Here is a 19,171-nt window from a genome sequence, read left to right on the forward strand (position 1 = left end):
ATGACAGTAATCAATACGTGATGTTACCAGAGTATGTACAAGAATAGCAGTCCTAGTAGGTGTCAGGAATGGATGGAGACAATTTATATTGTGAAGGTGGAAACATAGGAACTGGATAATATCATTAATATGAGCTTTGAAAGACAGTACTGTTAAGGATGATTACCCAAGCTCTTTACACGAGGGGAAGAAAAATTATAGAACCATCAATTGTCAAGGAAAAACTTTCAAGTTTGGAGAGAGTAGATTTAGTGGTAATGAGGAGAACCTCAGTTTTATCATTATTAAGTTTGAGAAAATTACAAGAGAACCTTTTTTTTATTTCAGAAAGGATGTGGGAAAGATGGGCAGAATTGGGTTTGATAGATAAATATACTGTAGCTGGGTGTTATCAGCGTATCAATGAAACTGAATACCACATCTCCTAAAAATATTGTCAAATGGTACAAGATAGATAATAAATAAAAGAGGGCCCAAAGCAGAGGCTTAGGAACATCACTAGTGTCTGGGGTAGGCTGAGATCTAAATTTCGTGAGCTGAACAAATTGCATATGACCAGAGAGATATAATGCAAAAAAATGAAAGAAATATCACAGATTCCAAAGGAGACTCATTTATCTAACAAAATACTATTGGAGACTGTATCAAACGCTGCACTCATGTCAAGCAACACCGAAGTGGTTAGCAGCCCAGAGTCAGCAGCCATTAGCAAATCATCAGTGATTTTAACCAAAGCTGTCTCTGTACTATGGAAAGCCTGAAAACTAAACTGAAACTGTTCAAATAGATCATTATCAGTAAGGTATGCTTGTACCTGTGCTGCAACTGTTTTTTCAAGAATTTCTAATAAAAATGGCAGATTTGAAATTAGTTGAAAATTAATTATCAGAATCAGCACCTGGTTTCTTAAAAATAGGAATTATAGCACACCATCTTGAGAGCTGAAGGAACAAAACCAGAAGAAAGCGATGAATGTACAATGTCAGTTATTAATGAGACAATAGAAGGTAGACAAGCTTTAATGAAATGAGTGGGAACTGGATCTAACTGAGGAGTGAAAGATTTAGATTTTTTAATGAGATCAGAGATTTCAGAGATAGAAGGAAGTGTAAAGAATGCAAAGGAATCTGTGCAGGGCCTAGCAGAGCCAAGGTTATGAGTATTGTGTACTGCACATACCAATGCTGTCACTTGATGGTGAATACTGCTAATTTTTGAATTAAAGAATTTCATAAAAATGTCACATTGTGCAGTGGAGTAAAGGTGCAGTGCAAGAGCATTAGGTGGCTGCAGAACCCTATTAAAAGTAGAAAACAAAGCTCTAGAATTCTCTTCTCTAGAATTTTTAGCAGCCAAAGATACAATATTCAGAATGTCTTGATAATACTGTAGTTGAATATCACCTTTATTTTGTTGGTATTAAATAATTTAAATAATAAAAACTTAACAAAACAGAGGTGTCATGACGTACATGGTTCTTTTTGTAATGATCAACCAGCATTTTTCCTATTGTTTTCACTTCACAATGACAAAATCTATAATATAACCATTTTGCCAGGAAACTGGGAGGTGACACCTTAGTCTAAGTGATACTATAAAAAGGCTTTTCCCTCATTTACTAAAAAATAAGGAGAGGACTACATGTACTGTAATTGTGGTGCACACTGAAGCATGTTGAGGCACTTTTACTGCAATGCATTAAACTGAATTACATGTGATTATACAAAATCTTGCTATTATAAATCATGCCTTACTGAAAATGTCAATTTACAAGGCTGTTTAGAATTACATAATTATTAAAAGGCAAGTGCAGTCATTATTGTACATTTAGCTTATCCTTTAATTCAAGGTTATTTTCAAGTTTAAGATAAAGTGAAATTGCTTATATCTTTTCATTTTTCTAGCAGAAGCACAAGTAGTTGAAATGATTCATAGAGAGAGGCAGAGAAAAGAATTCAACCACCAACCACTGGGTTTAAAAGCCACTACATCACGCTGCTTGCTAATATTATCTTCTGTTGTAATAGTAGACCTAGAAGTGCTATTGTGGCTTGTACAAAGTACTTCAGATACTCACAAATCAGCAAAATCTGTAATGCCAAATTAGTGCAGAAAAGCATATTATCTTTGTTATTACAGCATCTGTAATTGTAATAAAGCCAGGCAGATCACAATATAAGTTGCAATTAACATTTAAATCTAACCTTAAATTAAAGAAATGTTACACAACAAACAATTTCATGCCAAAGCACTTTCAAGTAATGCTGAGCTTAGCTAGTAAGTTCAGTAGACACCAAAACTACCGCCTTTAGAGTTTCTACCGCACCTGTCTGCTTGTCTTTCAACTGTGAGCAGCACCTTTCTTTTTTCAGAGTCTTCATCAAGTACAAGTCCAGTCTGAGACTCCAAAGTAAACCCCACAATTCCATTTTGAAAGTCATTCCCTAAAATGAACAGATATATAGATTTACAGTTTATTTCCTATACCATTCAAATGCAGCATGTGCATGTGAAAATCATTACGACAAAAAAACATTACACATCATAAACAGGCCTTTCCCAATTTACCAGTCATCTTACCAATAATGCAAGTCTTCATTTACAGAGGGTGCCTTTGAACAACTGTATTATGGGACAGGTCTATGTATTTTGAGGACCAGAGAGTGCCTATCACAATGCTCCGACAAATGATAACTTTTCCTATTCTTCGTTAATTAGTTAAGTTAATCACATCATTTGGAATCTTCAAACTATTTTTCCCCAGTATCATTCAAAGAATTAAGGTATTAAAGCATGAGCCACTTGTTATTTTAAAAGTGACATTTAGTTTTAGTTTACTTAAAAATTGGATATCAGTAATACCAGTAAACCAAAAGTCTGTAAGTTACTCCAGTTTGAGATGTTTGTAAGAAATGTACGGAACACATAACAAAAAAGAATAGTTGCATCAAATATTTGAAATACTAAAATGTGTGCTTCAATTTAAATGTTTAAAGTCTAAATTTTCTCAACTGAAAAAGAAATTTGTCATTTTTCACCCTCTGATGGCGGCTCATAGCGGGCTAGATTCCGAGAAGAATCAAAATTCAAAAATTACATATTTGTAATCACTGACCTTGAGATAGTTTAAAAGAATATCTTGCATGCTTATGTTTGCAATTTGTCATTTTTTAAACTTCTGAAAGAGGGCTAAGATCACCACTAAATAATCGAATATCAAAAATATGATCATATTTGTGATCAGCAACCTTGAAATTGCACAAAACAACACTCAACATGCCCATATTACTGATTCACGTTTTTTTCGAGGTTTTTGTGAAAAGTAGTAACTTTAGCCCCTCTTGTTCCATTAGGTGGTGAACCCGTAAGATTGCTTGATTTGGCCTGCACAACTTCAAGTTCTTATGATCATTTTTGCCAATGAAACCAATTGTTTTACTCTTTACAATAAGGGTGTAATTTCCTGCACAAATTATGGTTCAAATATAATGGTCTAAAAATTAGGGTTTGTATTGAGTTTGAGGGCCTAAAATAGAGGTGGACCACACAAAGTTTGACATACTGCATAACTAGATATATGTCATGTGAGAGTTTTCTCATACCAGTGGGTCAAGAGGTGCCGGGTTAAAAAAAAAAAATGAAAGTGATTTAAAATTGTGAATAAGAAATTCTGATGAAAATTGTGAATAAGAAATTCTGATGAAAATAAAAGCAAAAACAAATGACCTTCATAGTAAACAAATTAAAACATCAGGTTGTATTCTCAAATAACAGAAAATGAAAAATGTTACATGAAACTAGCTTCATGCTATTTAAAGTCATGATTAGTCATGCTGTGTCTAGTGACAAAAAATAATGCAAACTTTGTGGGTAATACACAGTATAAAATAGGCACAGAAAACAAAGATCCCATTATATTATTTACTCTCAAAATAAAAAAAGCAGAAAATCTAAGTAATGTAAAAAAAACAATTACCTAAAATGAAGATTTTTGCAAATGATGTGTATCCTTTATCATCTATGCCAGGCAAAATCTGTGCCCCTCCCTGAGGATTGGTGAGATAAACATAGAATACCTCGGACCCTTCAGGATCACTGTCATCGAGTATTTTAAAGGAGACATTAGCTTCCTTTTCGCCTTCCTGAAATGTAACTGTCAACGTCTGGTCCTGAAAATCTTCTCCCTCCCTGGCCCAAATGTGGTTTAATTCTGAGAGCTGAATCCCAAAAGGAGATTCCAGAAGTCCTGAAGTTATACTTTTCCCACCAAAGGTCTTAACCATCACCTGTATGGCTCCAGTGAACCCCACAGACCTGTGCACTCTGAGCACCACAGTTTGCTGAACGCCATTTCTTGCATCTTCAGCAATCTGCACTAAGCTTGGCCCAATACTCAGAAAACCATTTATGATGTCATTGGCAGAAATTGTTATTGATGCTGTGCTGAATTCTGGGATCAGTCTTGGCATTGTATGTATTACGTTGCCATTCGTCTCTGTCACGTTGGTCAGTTTCACGTAAAACATTTCATCACTTTCAGTAATGTTGTCATTCAAAACAGACAGATGGATGGAGGCTTCATACTGCAAGGGCTCAAAAAGGAGCTCCCCTTTCTCAACTGGTACAAAGTCTTCTTTGGGCTTGGCACTTCCCGCCAATGTCTGAAATGTAAGGCGGGTCTGCTTGCTACGAAACCCAAACAGTTTCTGTACATACAGTGTTACGACTTGGTCATCTTCCTCTATTACCAGCTGTCTGTAACTTGGAGCAAATTGGAAGATTCCTAAAGGCTCAACTTCAGCAATGGTAAATCCAGACCTAGAACAAAATGGGAAATGCTTAACTTTCCCTTTACATGGTAGCACAGACACAAGCACAAGTTGCTGTCCATTACACTATTCATGGAGTTACAAGTATCAAAGTGTACAAACTGTATTCACTGACTTTCACAATTTTGTAAAGAATGTAACAATTGTCTTTATACCTGAGTCGTGCTCCACCAGGGCTACTAGAATTCAAAGTTTTAATATAAACTGCAAATGCTTCAGGCTTAGTATTGTTTAAAATGACAGTAAGTGGCACTGTTCTGTTTCTTTCACCATGTCCCAGTGTGAGGATGCCTGTGGGGACAATGATAACATTTTAGATTCAAAGAAACATAGACTAAAAGTTAAAGAACAAAATACAATTATGTATAAAAATATTCCCAAATATTTATTTTTCAATTTGGAAGGTTTCTGAAACAGCTCTAATCTGATTTATGTAGTAATTTTTGATACAAAACAATTTATTGAACAAGCACTAAAAAAAAAAACACCACAAAATATGTTTTATAATAATTTATTTTCATTTTCTACCCCCATATAGAAATAAATGCTCAATTCTTACTTTTACAGGGCATATGATTGTATGGGTTTGCTGAAGGAACCAATTAATTCTTCATGTCAATAAAAAAGTTAATTAGAATTTTTCTATGAGGTATTAAGTGATTCCTTGTATGAAACCATTACAATATGGTCATTTATTGTTATCAAAAACTAATGCAAAAGACTGCTCATGTTACTATCATGGTGGTTAGCCTGTTATACTACGTACACCTAACAATCTTAACATTCAGACTGTCAAATGTGTTAGGATGATGAGACAAGGAGTTTGTTTTAAAATATTCATTGACACATCCATTCATCTCCATATTAACTAAATCTGCTTTATTCAGTAACTAAACATCGATCACCTGGGTTTTTTTAATATCCAAAACAAAATTTCCAGAGAACACATGGGCAATAACATGATCAAATAATATAAAACATCACAGGAAATACTGTAGAGGTTTGCACTGCTACCTCAAATCTTCAGTCTTAAGCACTGTCTATCAGGAGTTTGCACTTTCTCACTGTGTTCACTGTTTTTCTCCTTGTATTCTGATTCTCTTCTCACCTCCCCATGACGTGTGTTAGGTCAATTGACAACTCCAAATGAGTAAGTCAGTGTGCTCTATGGTAGTTGATCTTGGCCTTGCACCTCATGTTGATAGATAAGCTGTAGATAAGCTGTATATAAGCTGTAGCCAGGGCCGTCTTAATGCATGAGCACGCTGGGCAGTTGCCTGGGGGCCCCACGAGTATAGGGGCTCCATGCTAATCTATGTATGTTGTGACTTGCTGAGTGGTTGTGTAGGTAGGGGCCCGAGTGCATGCATTGCCTGGGGGTCTATAATGCTGTTAAGACGGCCCTGGCTATAGCTTCTGTTCAGGCTAAGGCCAATAAGTAGCACAATATCAGAGCCTTTGAAAAGATCATAGACTGTAACTTACCTCACATTCAAGTCCTATATTAGTCCAAGGTAAGCAAGCCACAAACACCATTGCTGATCCGACTCACCCAGGGCTTCACCTATTCCAAACACTTCCCTCTGCATCTTTGTGTGGTGAATGCTAAAACAACACGTCACCTAAACAGTTTCTTTCCTCGTGCAGTAATTCTGACTACTCAGGTCTCAGCTTCTACTCAGTAGCAATGTATACCTTGCACACTAGACTGCCTGGACATTTTAATCCTACTATCTTTTATTTTTTGTATTGCTCTTGTGTGCTGCATCATTTATTTTATCATTTATTATTTTATCTTCTCATATTTATCTTTTGTATTCGATATTTAAGAATAAGGGGAATGTGCAGGGCTGCAGTAACTACAGGGGAATAAAATTGATGAGCCACAGCATAAAGTTATGGGAAAGAGTAGTGGAAGCTAGGTTAAGAAGTGAGGTGATGATTAGTGAGCAGCAGTATGGTTTCATGCCAAGAAAGAGCACCACAGATACAATGTTTGCTCTGAGGATGTTGATGGAGAAGTTTACAGAAGGCCAGAAGGAGTTGCATTGCGTCTTTGTGGACCTGGAGAAAGCATATGACAGGGTGCCTCAAGAGGAGCTGTGGTATTGTATGAGGAAGTCGGGAGTGGCAGGGAAGTACAGTATGTAAGAGTTTTACAGGATATGTACGGGGGAAGTGTGACAGTGGTGAGTTCTGCGGTAGGAGTGACGGATGCATTCAAGTTGGAGGTGGGATTACATCAGGTATCGGCTCTGAGCCCTTTCTTATTTGCAATGGTGATGGACAGGTTGACAGACGAGATTAGACAGGAGTCCCCATGGACTATGATGTTTGCTGATGACATTGTGATCTGTAGCGATAGTAGGGACAGGTTGAGGAGACCCTGGAGAGGTGGAGATATGCTCTAGAGAGGAGAGGAATGAAGGTCAGTAGGAACAAGACAGAATACATGTGTGTAAATGAGAGGGAGGTCAGTGGAATGGGTGGAGAAGAGTGTCAGGAGTAATTTGTGAAAGATGGGTATCAGCAAGAGTGAAAGGGAAGGTCTACATGATGGTAGTGAGACCAGCTATGTTACATGGGTTGGAGAAGGTGGCACGGACTAGAAAGCAGGAGACAAAGCTGGAGGCAGCAGAGTTAAAGATGCTAAGATTTGCACTGGGTGTGACGAGGATGGATAGGATTAGAAATGAGTACATTAGAGGGTCAGCTCAAGTTGGACGGTTGGGAGACAAAGTCAGAGAGGCGAGATTGCATTGGTTTGGACATGAGGAGAGATGCTGGGTATATTAGGAGAAGGATGCTAAGGATAGAGCTGCCAGAGAAGAGGAAAAGAGGAAGGCCTAAGCGAAGGTTTATGGATGTAGTGAGAGAGGACATGCAGGTGATGGGTGTAACAGAACAAGATGCAGAGGACAGAAAGAAATGGAAGACGATGATCTGCTGTGGCAACCCCTAACAGGAGCAGCCGAAAGAAGAAGAAGATTCTGTGTTGTCCTTGAATGTTGTACCTGTCCAATAAAGTGAATTCTGATTCTAAGCACTTGCTTATCCTACTAATGCTAAGAAACAGATCTGTGTGGGAGTGTGAACTGACATGTCATTTAAAGTTCATTTTAACTTGTGCTCAATGTTGCCAGAAATATCTCCAGTTCTAAATGATGCTGTAATGGACTAAGCAGCCTAAGAAAATCAATGGCTGTATGATTTAGAGGCAGGAAACCAGTAAAGCTTCCATTGTTATTCTCACTTTGAGAAACCCTTACTTAAAAGCTTGTAGAGATGGACAACTGTGGTCATTCACTGATTAGTAATGTGTCTATATATTACATTACAACCATTCTTCAATTACTTTTGTTTACGCTACTTATACAATTGATAGGCTTGTCATAATGAGAACCTCTAGCTATTTTGGAGGTTTAATAGCACCTATTCTGTGTGCAGTATTTTGTATCTATGTTATCTGTATCAGAGAAAATTTTAATTACTAAGCTACTGTATGTTCGAGTGAGATAATTAAGAACAATAGTGCATGACGGCATGGAAATATGAGCTGTGGATTGATTCCTGGCTGGGATGTGTTCTATGTCTGGTCAGCATGTTCTTCCTATATTCTGAATTTCCTTAGGGCAGGTGAAATGTGCAGACAGGGACACCTTTCATCTAATTCTGGACGAGAACACAAACATTTTTGTATAACATTGTGCAAGCCTCAACTTTTCATTAAAAAAAGTGCCAAACCAGCACAGCAATGAATAGATTTTGTATGTAAAATAAGCATTAATAAAGAGCCATACCAGCAAAAGATTAAAACATCCTTACAGAAAGAAAGTCCCCAATTTTGTACTTGCATTGTTGAGAAATATCATAATATCCAACCATTTTCCAAAATCAAATTTTATATCATAAGGTCTGCGGAAGGTGGAATTTATCTCCACAGTATAAAGCACAAGAGCACAAACCAAACCTGGGTATAATGCTTGTACACCCCAGGGCATACTCAAGAACTTTTACCAGGTTAGTTCATACAAATGAACTTAGCAAGCACATATTTGGAATGTGGCAGGAAGCTGAAGCCCCCAGAGTAAAGTCAGATGGGCAAGGAAAGGATGTTAAGACGCCATGCAAATAATGACTGGGCTTAGAATTGAATCTGAGATTTTTAAACTGTAAGGCAGAATTTTTAACCACTACAGTACTTCACTGTGCAACCTGATACTCCAAAAAATAAATGTGTAATAAAACAGAGATATTATTTGCCTGCTTTGCATTGCTGAGTGATACTGCTTACCCGTAGATGGTAATATCTGGCCAACGGGGAAGCCGAGAGGTGCCTGACCAACTGGGTATCCACTGTTCCACTCCACAGTCACAGATCCATAAACTCCTTTCCTTGTTATCATGACTGTGCAGATACTAGACGACAGGTTTGCTATCTGAAGAGCAATGTTATCAAAACCAACCTAAACGATAAAAAAGAAGCACATCAAAGATAAAACATATTGGCCTGGCAGAGGGAATGTATACCATTGCTGTCTTTTTGGAAGCAAAAAGATTTTTTATGATAGTTGTACTCTGAGTCTGCATAGTGGTTTAGGGGTTTTGAACAGTTTAGTTTCTTTTTTGTACATTTGTACATTTATTTTTTTAATTTTCCTATTGTTATTTTTTATTGATAATTTTGTTTAGTTTTATTACTATCACTATCACTATTTGTTCATCATGAGTCTGGCCATTTTGTGATTAATGTAGGCATGAAGACATTATTATCGATACCAACATATTCCTCTTATCACCATATTCATCACCCAGAGGTGATGACCCACTGTCCAAGATTTTCTCATTTCAAAACACAATAAAAACTTTTGCAATACTTTTGAGTATTGTGAACCTTTTTGTAAGTTACAACTTTTGGAACAAACTTCTGACTATGATTTTTGGTTAGTATTTTGGGTGCTGGTACTTTTTCATTTTGGCTTTTTTGTTTCTTGATATTTTCTCTTTTCCCTCTACCATTGGACTGGCAATATATTTTAGCTTTCACATTTTTATTTTACTAACTACTTTATACAAATAAGATTCACTCCCTGGTGTTATTTTTCAACAGGAAAATGGTTTTCCTGTTGGTTTAATGCTTTCACCTTTACAGAATTCTCAATAGCTAATGGATAAGTTGGGAAAAGTAAATTGCTGATAGAGAATGCAAGATAAAAGCATATTAGGTATTTTTTTTTTTAAATATTACAATAATTTGGATGAAAACAGGCCATCCAGCCTAACAAAGCTTGCCAGTCCTTTCTACTTAACTCTTCCAAAATAACATCAAATCTAGAAGGTCCCTAAAGTTCTACGGTCTACCACACTACTGTACTTGGTAGCTTATTCAATGTGTTTATGATTCTCTGCTCAAAGAAAAAACTGTCTAATGTTTGTGTGAATTTTACCCTTAACTAGCATCTAACTGTGTACCTGTGTTCTAGTTGAATTCATTTTAAATTAACAGTCTCAATCCACTGTACTAATTCCTTTTATAATTTTAAACACTTCAGTCATGTCACCTGTTAATCTCCTTTTACTTAAACTGAAAAGGCTCACCTCTTTCTTTCATTACTTATACCTTATCCACTGTAGCTTTGTAGTTAGCCTAGTTGCTCTTCTCTGGACTTCTCCTAGTGCTGCTATGTCTTTTTTGTAGCTTGGAGACCAAAGCTGTATATAGTACTTCAGATGAGGTCTAATCAGTGCATTATAAAGCTTAAGCATAACCTTCCTTGAACTTGTACTCTACACATTGTGCTGTATAACCAAACATTCTGTTAGCCTTCTTAATGGCTTCTGAACACTGTCTGGAGGGTGGTAGTGACAAGTCCACTATGACTCCTAAATCCTACTCATAAGGTGTACTTTCAGTATTGTGTATTCACAATAGCATTTTATGTCCTATGTCTAATACTTTACATTTACTTAATTTAATTTTAGCTGCCACAAATCAATGCCTGTATGCTATCCTAGTCCTTCTATAATGAGTCAACAGATTTTAGATTATCTGTCAGTCCACCTATTTTGATATCATCTACAAACTTAACCAGTTTGTTATTTATATTAAAAGTCCAGTTGTTTTTAAATCTTAATAATAATAATTCATTACATTTATATACAGTATAGCGCTTTTCTCAGTACTCAAAGCGCTATCCACACAGGGAGGAACCGGGAAGCGAACCCACAATCTTCCACAGTCTCGCTGTGGCCCTAGCACTGACCACTGTGGGGCACCACTCTTAACTTCACCTAATGCTGACTGTATGGTTCTTAAATGCCTCCCTCCACATAATCCTTTTTTGCCTGAGCAATGCCACAGCACACAATATACTTTAACTTAAGATAATCAATTTGACATCTTTCCATTTTTTTCAAAATAGAGTGAACACTTTGATATATGCTGAAATTGTCTATTTTTTTTTTAATTATTTGACTAGTTATTTTACTGATTGTACACATTACATGATAAGCAGTAAGTAGGTCACATATACAATATCACATCTAATTCAAATTAAATCCAATGTACTCATCTGGGGAACAAACCTAGCAAAATATTCAATACTGAAGAAAGTTCAAAGATACTAAGGCATCCAAAACATCAGCAGAGGTGTAGAATGAACTGTATAATAAATTGAGGATAAATGAAGGCCAGATTCTAAAGTAATTTTAAACATTACACTTTTAGTCAAAGTTGATTTTTTTTATTTCAAACTTGCAATCTTCTAAAGGAGCCAGGAGCTGACTATATTTATGTTTCATAACTTTCTTGTTTTCTTCAAGCACATATTCCTGACCATACTGATTTCTGTGGTGGCCTTTGGTAGAGTCTTGCTTCTGTTGTAATATTTCTTTCTAAATAGCTTTGTTTAATTCTATTAATAGGATACTCAGCATCTAGAGACAAGGATCTGATAAGTCAGAAGATTATTTCAGATGTATGGTCAATAAACTGCCGTGGACAGAGGAACAAGTATGAATTTGGCCATTTGCCACATGAGCCTATTGTAATGGCTTCTAGAGTGAATTTAACTTCCTGTTGTGTGCTTACATTCATAACACAGAGAGAAAGCTGTCTGTTGGATATTAATCATCCTACTTTTCCATAACAACATGGAACATCACCTCTGGCCCCAGATTGATCTTTTGATTGTTTTTCCTTGTCTCACCTACATTGTAGGTATATATGCACAGTATGTTGTAAAGGTACTGTGTTGGCATCAATTTTTGACTTCAGATTTTAACAGATTTACACTTTTTAGGCATCCATCAACAAGATTTGACCATTTTCCGAGTGATGCCCTTATGTGTGTGTACCTATTTGTCTAGGTAACTAGTTTGTGGATAGTTAGTAGAAAAACTAATTCCCCAACACCACACTTAGCACAGTTATTAACATTGCAAAATGCTAGTAACCTACTGGTTTTGAGCAAAACTACTCTAGCAGATTCCGAACTATAGAGATAACTATTGTAGCATGCGGCTGGGGCCCTTGCCCGGCTGGACTCTTAAACACTTAAAGGACTGAGGGAACAAGTGTGGTCAGAGCGTTACCTCCCCAGAACACTAGATGGCAGCCCCCTGGGCTGCAGCGGAACCTCGGACTCCCGCAGGGCTTCATGGGAGTTGGAGTTTGGTGCAGCCCTGTTGGAATCCACAGGCACTGCCAGGGGGTGCTGCAGCAGGATCTGCTGAATGCTTTTGGGCAATGCTTCCGCCACACTGCACCAAAGTGCTGCCAGAAACTAGGTCATTAAGCACCTGGAGCACTTCTGGTTGTAGTATAAAAGGAACCAGAAGCCAAAGTCGGGAGGAGGAAGACAAAGCTTGACCAGAGGAGTGGAGGAGAAAGAAAAGAGAGAGAGAAGGAAGAATATTGTATTGTGCTGTGTTGGTGCTTTGGACTGTGCTGGGCATGTGGGAAATGGGGAAGGCGGTTCTCACGAGGTAAAAGAAAAAAGATTAAATGTGTGTGCCTTGAACTTGTGTTCCACGCTTGTCTGTGTTGGATTTAGGTGGCAGTGCCAGCCTGGAGGGCCACACTATGTATAATATACCCATAGGTATAAGGGTATTTTTAAGACAGGGTACAAATTGTCACATCATTCTCCTCTACAGGTATAAATGATTTAGACATCCCTGAACAGGAGTGGTTCTAGAATACACTGCCAGAGTATAACTTTTCAGGGAATAACTTTTCTTTAGTAACGTTAACTTTGTGCACCTTCTGTAATAAAATCTATCAAAGCCTATGAAATGACACATGGTTATCAAGGATAGGTACTAAAATACCAGAGATGAATACTACATTTTAGACATTTTTGATTAATCAATAAAAATAAAACATAGATCTAGTAATAAAATAAAAGCAGTTATAGAAAAACAAAGCTAGGCTTTAGGAAATTTGAACAATTTTTAAAATCAACTTTTTGAATCACGAACACAGCTAATATTAGACATTGCAGATTTGTCTGTTAAAAGCTGCATATCTCTGGTAACAAAAAAAAAACAGTAATACTCAAAGAGTTTCTGAATGGATTTAATCAGCATCTTGAATAGAATGATGCTCAGAATAATTTTCTTGAAAAAATAATCACTTTTAAATATTAATTTCCCACATAAATGGAATCCAGACCAAATTAACAAGTAAAATGTTACTCAGGTGTGTTACAACTACTAACATGTCTGTTCTTTCCTTTGCAAAGTGGGGGAATCTGTCAGTGTCATATCATAGCATCAGTCTTCTGTTTACCTTAGCAAATGCCCTAACAAACTCATCCACGTCCAAGGCCTTAGTTATTGCTTTCTCATGAGCTAAAATGACTAAATTGGGCTAAAATGACTAAATTGGTCTTTCTGTAATATTGCACTGAATGACAAAAAAGAGTGAGAATTCTGAACAGTATTGAGAAGGAACTTTCACATGATGCTGTAGAAATGCAAATTACCAGTGAAGTAACATACAATTTATGTAACTGAGGAAATGCTACCTTGTACTCCTGAAGCTATTCACACACTGTGAAGATCTGAGCATCACATGGGATGATCTTCAGCAACATTGGATTAGTAACAAGAATCTCATTGTTCAGGTTTTCAGTGACAGCTTCAGCAAGCAGATGCAGGGCAATTTAAAAGTGTGTTGTCTAGAAATGTCTCATATTTAGGTTATTGTCAAAGTGTTACCTTATGTTTTTTCATTGTTTTTTTTTTAAGATGGTTTTCTTTTTCCACATTTGCCTTGTTAATTGTTTAAGAATGATCTGTTCAGGGACTAACATAGGAAAATGGTGGCATCTGTATGCCACACAGACTACTGAACAATACTACAGGCCATCTGAGTGTTTCCTTTTTGATGCATATGAAATCTCAGGACCTTCCACTTCTTCTGCCCAGAAATTATTATCCTGGATTTTTAATGCCTGTAGTGAGGCAGTAATAAGTTCACCAGGCCAACAGTATGGGCTGTCCAAAGTATGCAACTATAGGATAAAACTTGCTGCATTCAAGAATCCAAAACCACAGGCCAAGAACTTTCCCACTTCAAGAAAGATCTGCCTGTTTATTTGAATCAAAAGCCCTGATGCATCTGTGCAGATCTCCATCAAAACATTGTTGTGTCTTTTGCTACGTCCAAGAGAATTTCCAGAATTTTAACTTTGTTTTCAACAGAGCCCTTGTCACATCAAAGTGACTAGTCCATGGAGTCTCCACCAATTTTTTCAGTCTTGGAGTGACATTATGTTGTGAAATGTATTGTCTGTAAAAGAATCAATGAAGAGAACTAGACAAAAAAATCTACAATATAGCTCTTCCTGAATGAAATGAACTACTGCCAAGTGTATGCAACAGTTGCTTATAACAACGTATGAATGGAATCTCTATAGCATACTTTTTCTCCAGAAGAACTTGTACACTACCTTTGAATCCACAGCACTGACTGGCAATATTTTCAGTGCCTGAGATGTTGAAGAATGTGTGTTCTTAGGGATCCTGTATCTACAAGTAGACAAATCAAGTGCTCTTCAGGCACAGAAATGCTGACAGATATAATCATGACTGACAGAATTCCCACATTACACCTGTCTTTTCTGTAATTTGGCACATCACTTTAAATGTAAAACCCACAAAGTTTACATTATCGTAATCAGGTGTAACACCAAATTTTCTAGGATGTTAATTTCATTCCATATCCCTTTCAATGTCTACACTTTGTTTTGTGAAATGCTTTTAAAATATCTGTGAATTTAGAATCTTTACACAGGATACATTCAAAAAGCTGAATAAAAAAGCCCTGTAGATAAATCACTCAGATTTTTATGACTTCTATCACAATGTCCCTGAAAGGAAAGTTCATTTACAGATAAAATTGCATAATTTCACCAATACATTTTATGTAGTATTGATTTCTTTCTACTTGATTTTGCGCAAGTAAACAGGAAATAGTCTCACCCGTTTTTTTGTCTGTGCCTAAATTCTGTTCAGGCTGCTGCATTCTGTAGATGGCACCGACTGTTAGCATGTTTCTGAAACCCTCTGTCACATTCTAGTGCCATTTTTCAATTTGTAAAAACACATTTTGTGAACGTGTTAAAACTGTTCAGAATGCCAAAATTCTGGTAGGGAAAACAACAACAAACATCCCGCTTATGAAGTATTCGAGCCAAGGCTGGGAGTTGTACCAGGTTGAGATGAATGATCAAGCATGTTCACTGAATATTCAAGTGAAGGAAAGTTTTTAAGATGGGTTGACCTAGCATATCACTGTTAAGGTCATTATTGCTATTTTTCTCCACAGAAGAGCAAGCAGTACAAGAGATGTTTGCTTCATTGTTTTACATCGCAGCAGACAGGTTTTCTGAACAACGGTTATTCATTTGGATAACTACTGTAATCAGGCTGACCCTCAACTATGGTGTTTTTATGAGTGCTGTCTGTAGTATTTTTACTTGAGTTTTGGTGTATTTGATAAAGATATATAGGATTACACTTACACTAATGTTATCAGGCAGTTTTAGTATATAAATACAATGTAAACCTTACAAAGTCGTGGAAAAGAAGAAATCTGTTGGACAACAATACTTTAAGAATTGGGGGATAATTACACATTTGGTTGTACATGCACAAAAAAACTAAAATTGTTGGTCGAACCACTAGGATTCACTAACATTTTAACAATTTCTCTGGGTTTTCCTCTGGACTGTGTCATCTTCAAACCAATCAGAAAAGAGACGATGAATCTTCTGTCTGTCCTAATTTTTGATAAGGTGGGAAAAACCCAACCTTGCCTAACCATAGTACAACCCTGTCACTGAACATGATTTGCAGACTCTTGTAGAGACACCTGTTTGTGTGTGTGTCTCAAGGGATGGCCATGACAACTTAAACCCAAATCACTCGATTCAAATGAAACTTGGCAGAGTTATTAGCCCTTTAAAATGTTAAAAGCAGTTGGCTTTCAATAAAACCACTTAAGTCCATTTTGCTCTGCGCAGGTGAAAGTTCAGTGTCATTTGTGCACATTTGTGCGCTAACCTCTGTACAGCTGGGGAAATGAATGAAATTATTTTTTAGTTACTATCTACTTATTATTCTTCATTTCATTCTGCATAATGAAACTTACTGGTAAAATCATATATTTGTATGGAAAAAGTCTTGCGCTGGATATCACTTTTTTGCATGGTTTCATTGATGTTTTCTTTTTATGTGCTTCATCAAATCATATTCTGTGCAACTGAAGTTATAGTAATAACAGAAATTACAGTATAGTTACACCTTACATTATAAAAAACTGAAACTACTGTGATGAGAACATGCCATTCAGCCCAACAGGCTCACCAATCCTATTCACTGAGAGTTGGGTTATGAAGGTCCCTAACATCCTGCTCACTACCACACTACTTGGCCACTTATTCTGTATATATATATATATATATATATATATATATATATATATATATATACAGTATATATGTGGTTCTTTTTTTAAAGAGAAACTTTCTAACATTTTGTGCAAACTTTTACCTGAAAAGTTTCCAACCATGCCCCTGTGTTCTTGATAAAACAATTATTTTAAAATTAATAGCTGACACATCTGAACCTATACTCGTTCACAATCGATAAGTGTTACTATACATATGGAACAGACCCTAAATAAGAGCCTTGACTTGTTACTTTTTATGGGATTACTATTTTGAGAGCATTTTAATTGGGTTATTTTTGAACCTTTTGCTTTTCAGCCCTAGACAAACCCATTGCATCAAAGTGTGTAGAGTATCCAAAATCTATGGATTTGCGATTCTGTATTTTTAAATGTTTACATTCTTTTTGATTATTGTTTCTGCCTAATGCTTGTGGATTTTCGCTTGCCTAGTTTGCAGTTCATTTTTTAGCCATGGGCTTTAAATCTCTACTTTTTAAAAAAAAAATTAATCTTTGGCCTTTGAGATTTGATCACCTATGCCCACTTTCACAATATGTTTTGTGCAAGTGGTAATACACTGAGAAGTTCCCATTTGTTTTCTTCTTCTTTTAGAGCTGGTTTCCAATTATGGCCACACCAAGAGGATGGCACGTCTTGAAAGAGTAACCAGCGATAGTGAGCAATATTAACCTGATCCATTAACCTGAGAGTTGTTTCATGCATTTGACTGAGGGTTCGGGTACCATTGCTGTATCTGTGGTAGTTCCTAGGGCTGTCCGCTGTGACATTTCTCATTCCATCTACTTTCTAACCTAGTTCAGGATCACAGAGAGACAGTTCCTATTATAGTAGCACAGTGCACAATGTTGGTCAAACCCCAGATGTGCCACCATTTTACTACAGGGTACACTAATTCTTCAAGTTACACTAATTCATTCACTCACCCAAGACCAATTTAGAGTTTCAGGTTAAACTAGCAAACATGTCTCAGGGCTTACCTGAAGAAAAAGCCAAGCAAACACAGTGGTTATATGCCAAGTCTAAACAGACAATGTCTAATGGCTAAGATCTGGCCACCAAACTGTAACCTTCTTCTTTTACATATGTATATAAGAAAATGGCACATATGTAGAATTCTACATCAGTTCAGTGCAATTCAGAAAATCAACAGGGAGGAGTGTTTCCAAATATTTAACTTATTAAAGTACTTTTATGTAAGCATATAGTTTTTTGTTAGGGTTAATTTTAAAGGGAGAAGACAGCAGAATGATCACAATACAAAATGTGACAAGTCACCTATCTGCAATTAACTGATCTGTAAATAAAACATTCTTAGAAAGTTTCTTGTTCTTTCCCCATCTATGGTACACATGCAAGCATCTTCTGATTGTTCATCTTTGATCCTTTGCCTTATCTTACTCACTTCCTACGCTACTGCTATTTAAAGCTTCTTACCCGCTGCTTACCATTTCAGAAGTAGCTGGTCTACAGGGATTACAAGCTTTTAAAATTGTCTCAAAAAGTATAACAAGTGGCATATCACAGTCTTGTGTAAACTAGCTACTTAAACAGTTATTTATGTATTTATTTATCTATTGCTAATCCTAAAAATAACAATGGAAAAGAAAAAACTCTAGCACATTTTTGAGTACTGCGGTGGGCTAGCGCCCTGCCCGGGGTTTGTTTCCTGCCTTGCACACTGTGTTGGCTGGGACTGGCTCTAGCAGACCCCCGTGACCCTGTAGTTAGGATATAGCAGGTTGGATAATGGATGGATGGATGGACATTTTTGAGTATGTTTTTGATCAGACATTTATTAAACCCCAGAGTTATCTACAGCAAACCATTAACACTTTCGGAGTGCAGGAACCAATCCAGGGTAGAACATGCAAAAATCTTCATTCAGGACCCTTTGATCCAGGCCAACGTTCTCTAGAACGACTTGCAGTGGTAGCATTTCACTGTCCAAGAAAGCTTCTACCTTAACATTATACCTGATGGCAGTGTTATTTACAAAATACAAATGTTTATTTGTTAAGCAACATTATACATCCACAGCTGAAAATGAGTGAGACAAAGAGTGAAGTGACATTATTCAGCAATTGAAGATTTCAGTTTAGTTATTTATTTTTTTAATTTTCTTGATACATTTATCATACTGAAGAAAAAGAATGGGGAATCTTGGTCATCTGAAATGATCTAAGTATCCCAGCACAGCAAAAGTTCTAAATAATTATATAAATGAGAGATTCCAGTTTTTGAATTTTAGTAATTCTGCCAGCTTTTCCAAAAATGCCTTCACTTTGTCATTATAAGTTATTAAGTGTAGATTGATGGGAAAAAAGTTACTTTAATTAATTTAAAGTTAAACCTACGAAGCAAT

At 36.5% G+C, this 19,171-nt stretch overlaps 1 protein-coding gene across 1 annotated transcript in view; it reads right to left on the reverse strand.

The window, feature by feature from the left end:
• The window catches only part of adgrv1 (adhesion G protein-coupled receptor V1), a 697,787-nt gene that overhangs the window by 309,652 nt on the left and 368,964 nt on the right, over positions 1-19,171 (reverse strand). Inside the window, exons 72-75 of the mRNA XM_051930189.1 lie at positions 9,124-9,295; positions 4,985-5,120; positions 3,977-4,818; positions 2,327-2,444 (exon numbers count right to left, since the gene is read on the reverse strand). Coding sequence (XP_051786149.1) covers positions 2,327-2,444; positions 3,977-4,818; positions 4,985-5,120; positions 9,124-9,295 — 1,268 coding nt within the window. The remainder of the gene's footprint in view (positions 1-2,326; positions 2,445-3,976; positions 4,819-4,984; positions 5,121-9,123; positions 9,296-19,171) is intronic.

Source organism: Erpetoichthys calabaricus, chromosome 7, assembly GCF_900747795.2.
Source record: "Erpetoichthys calabaricus chromosome 7, fErpCal1.3, whole genome shotgun sequence".
Taxonomy (NCBI): Eukaryota; Metazoa; Chordata; class Cladistia; order Polypteriformes; family Polypteridae; genus Erpetoichthys; species Erpetoichthys calabaricus.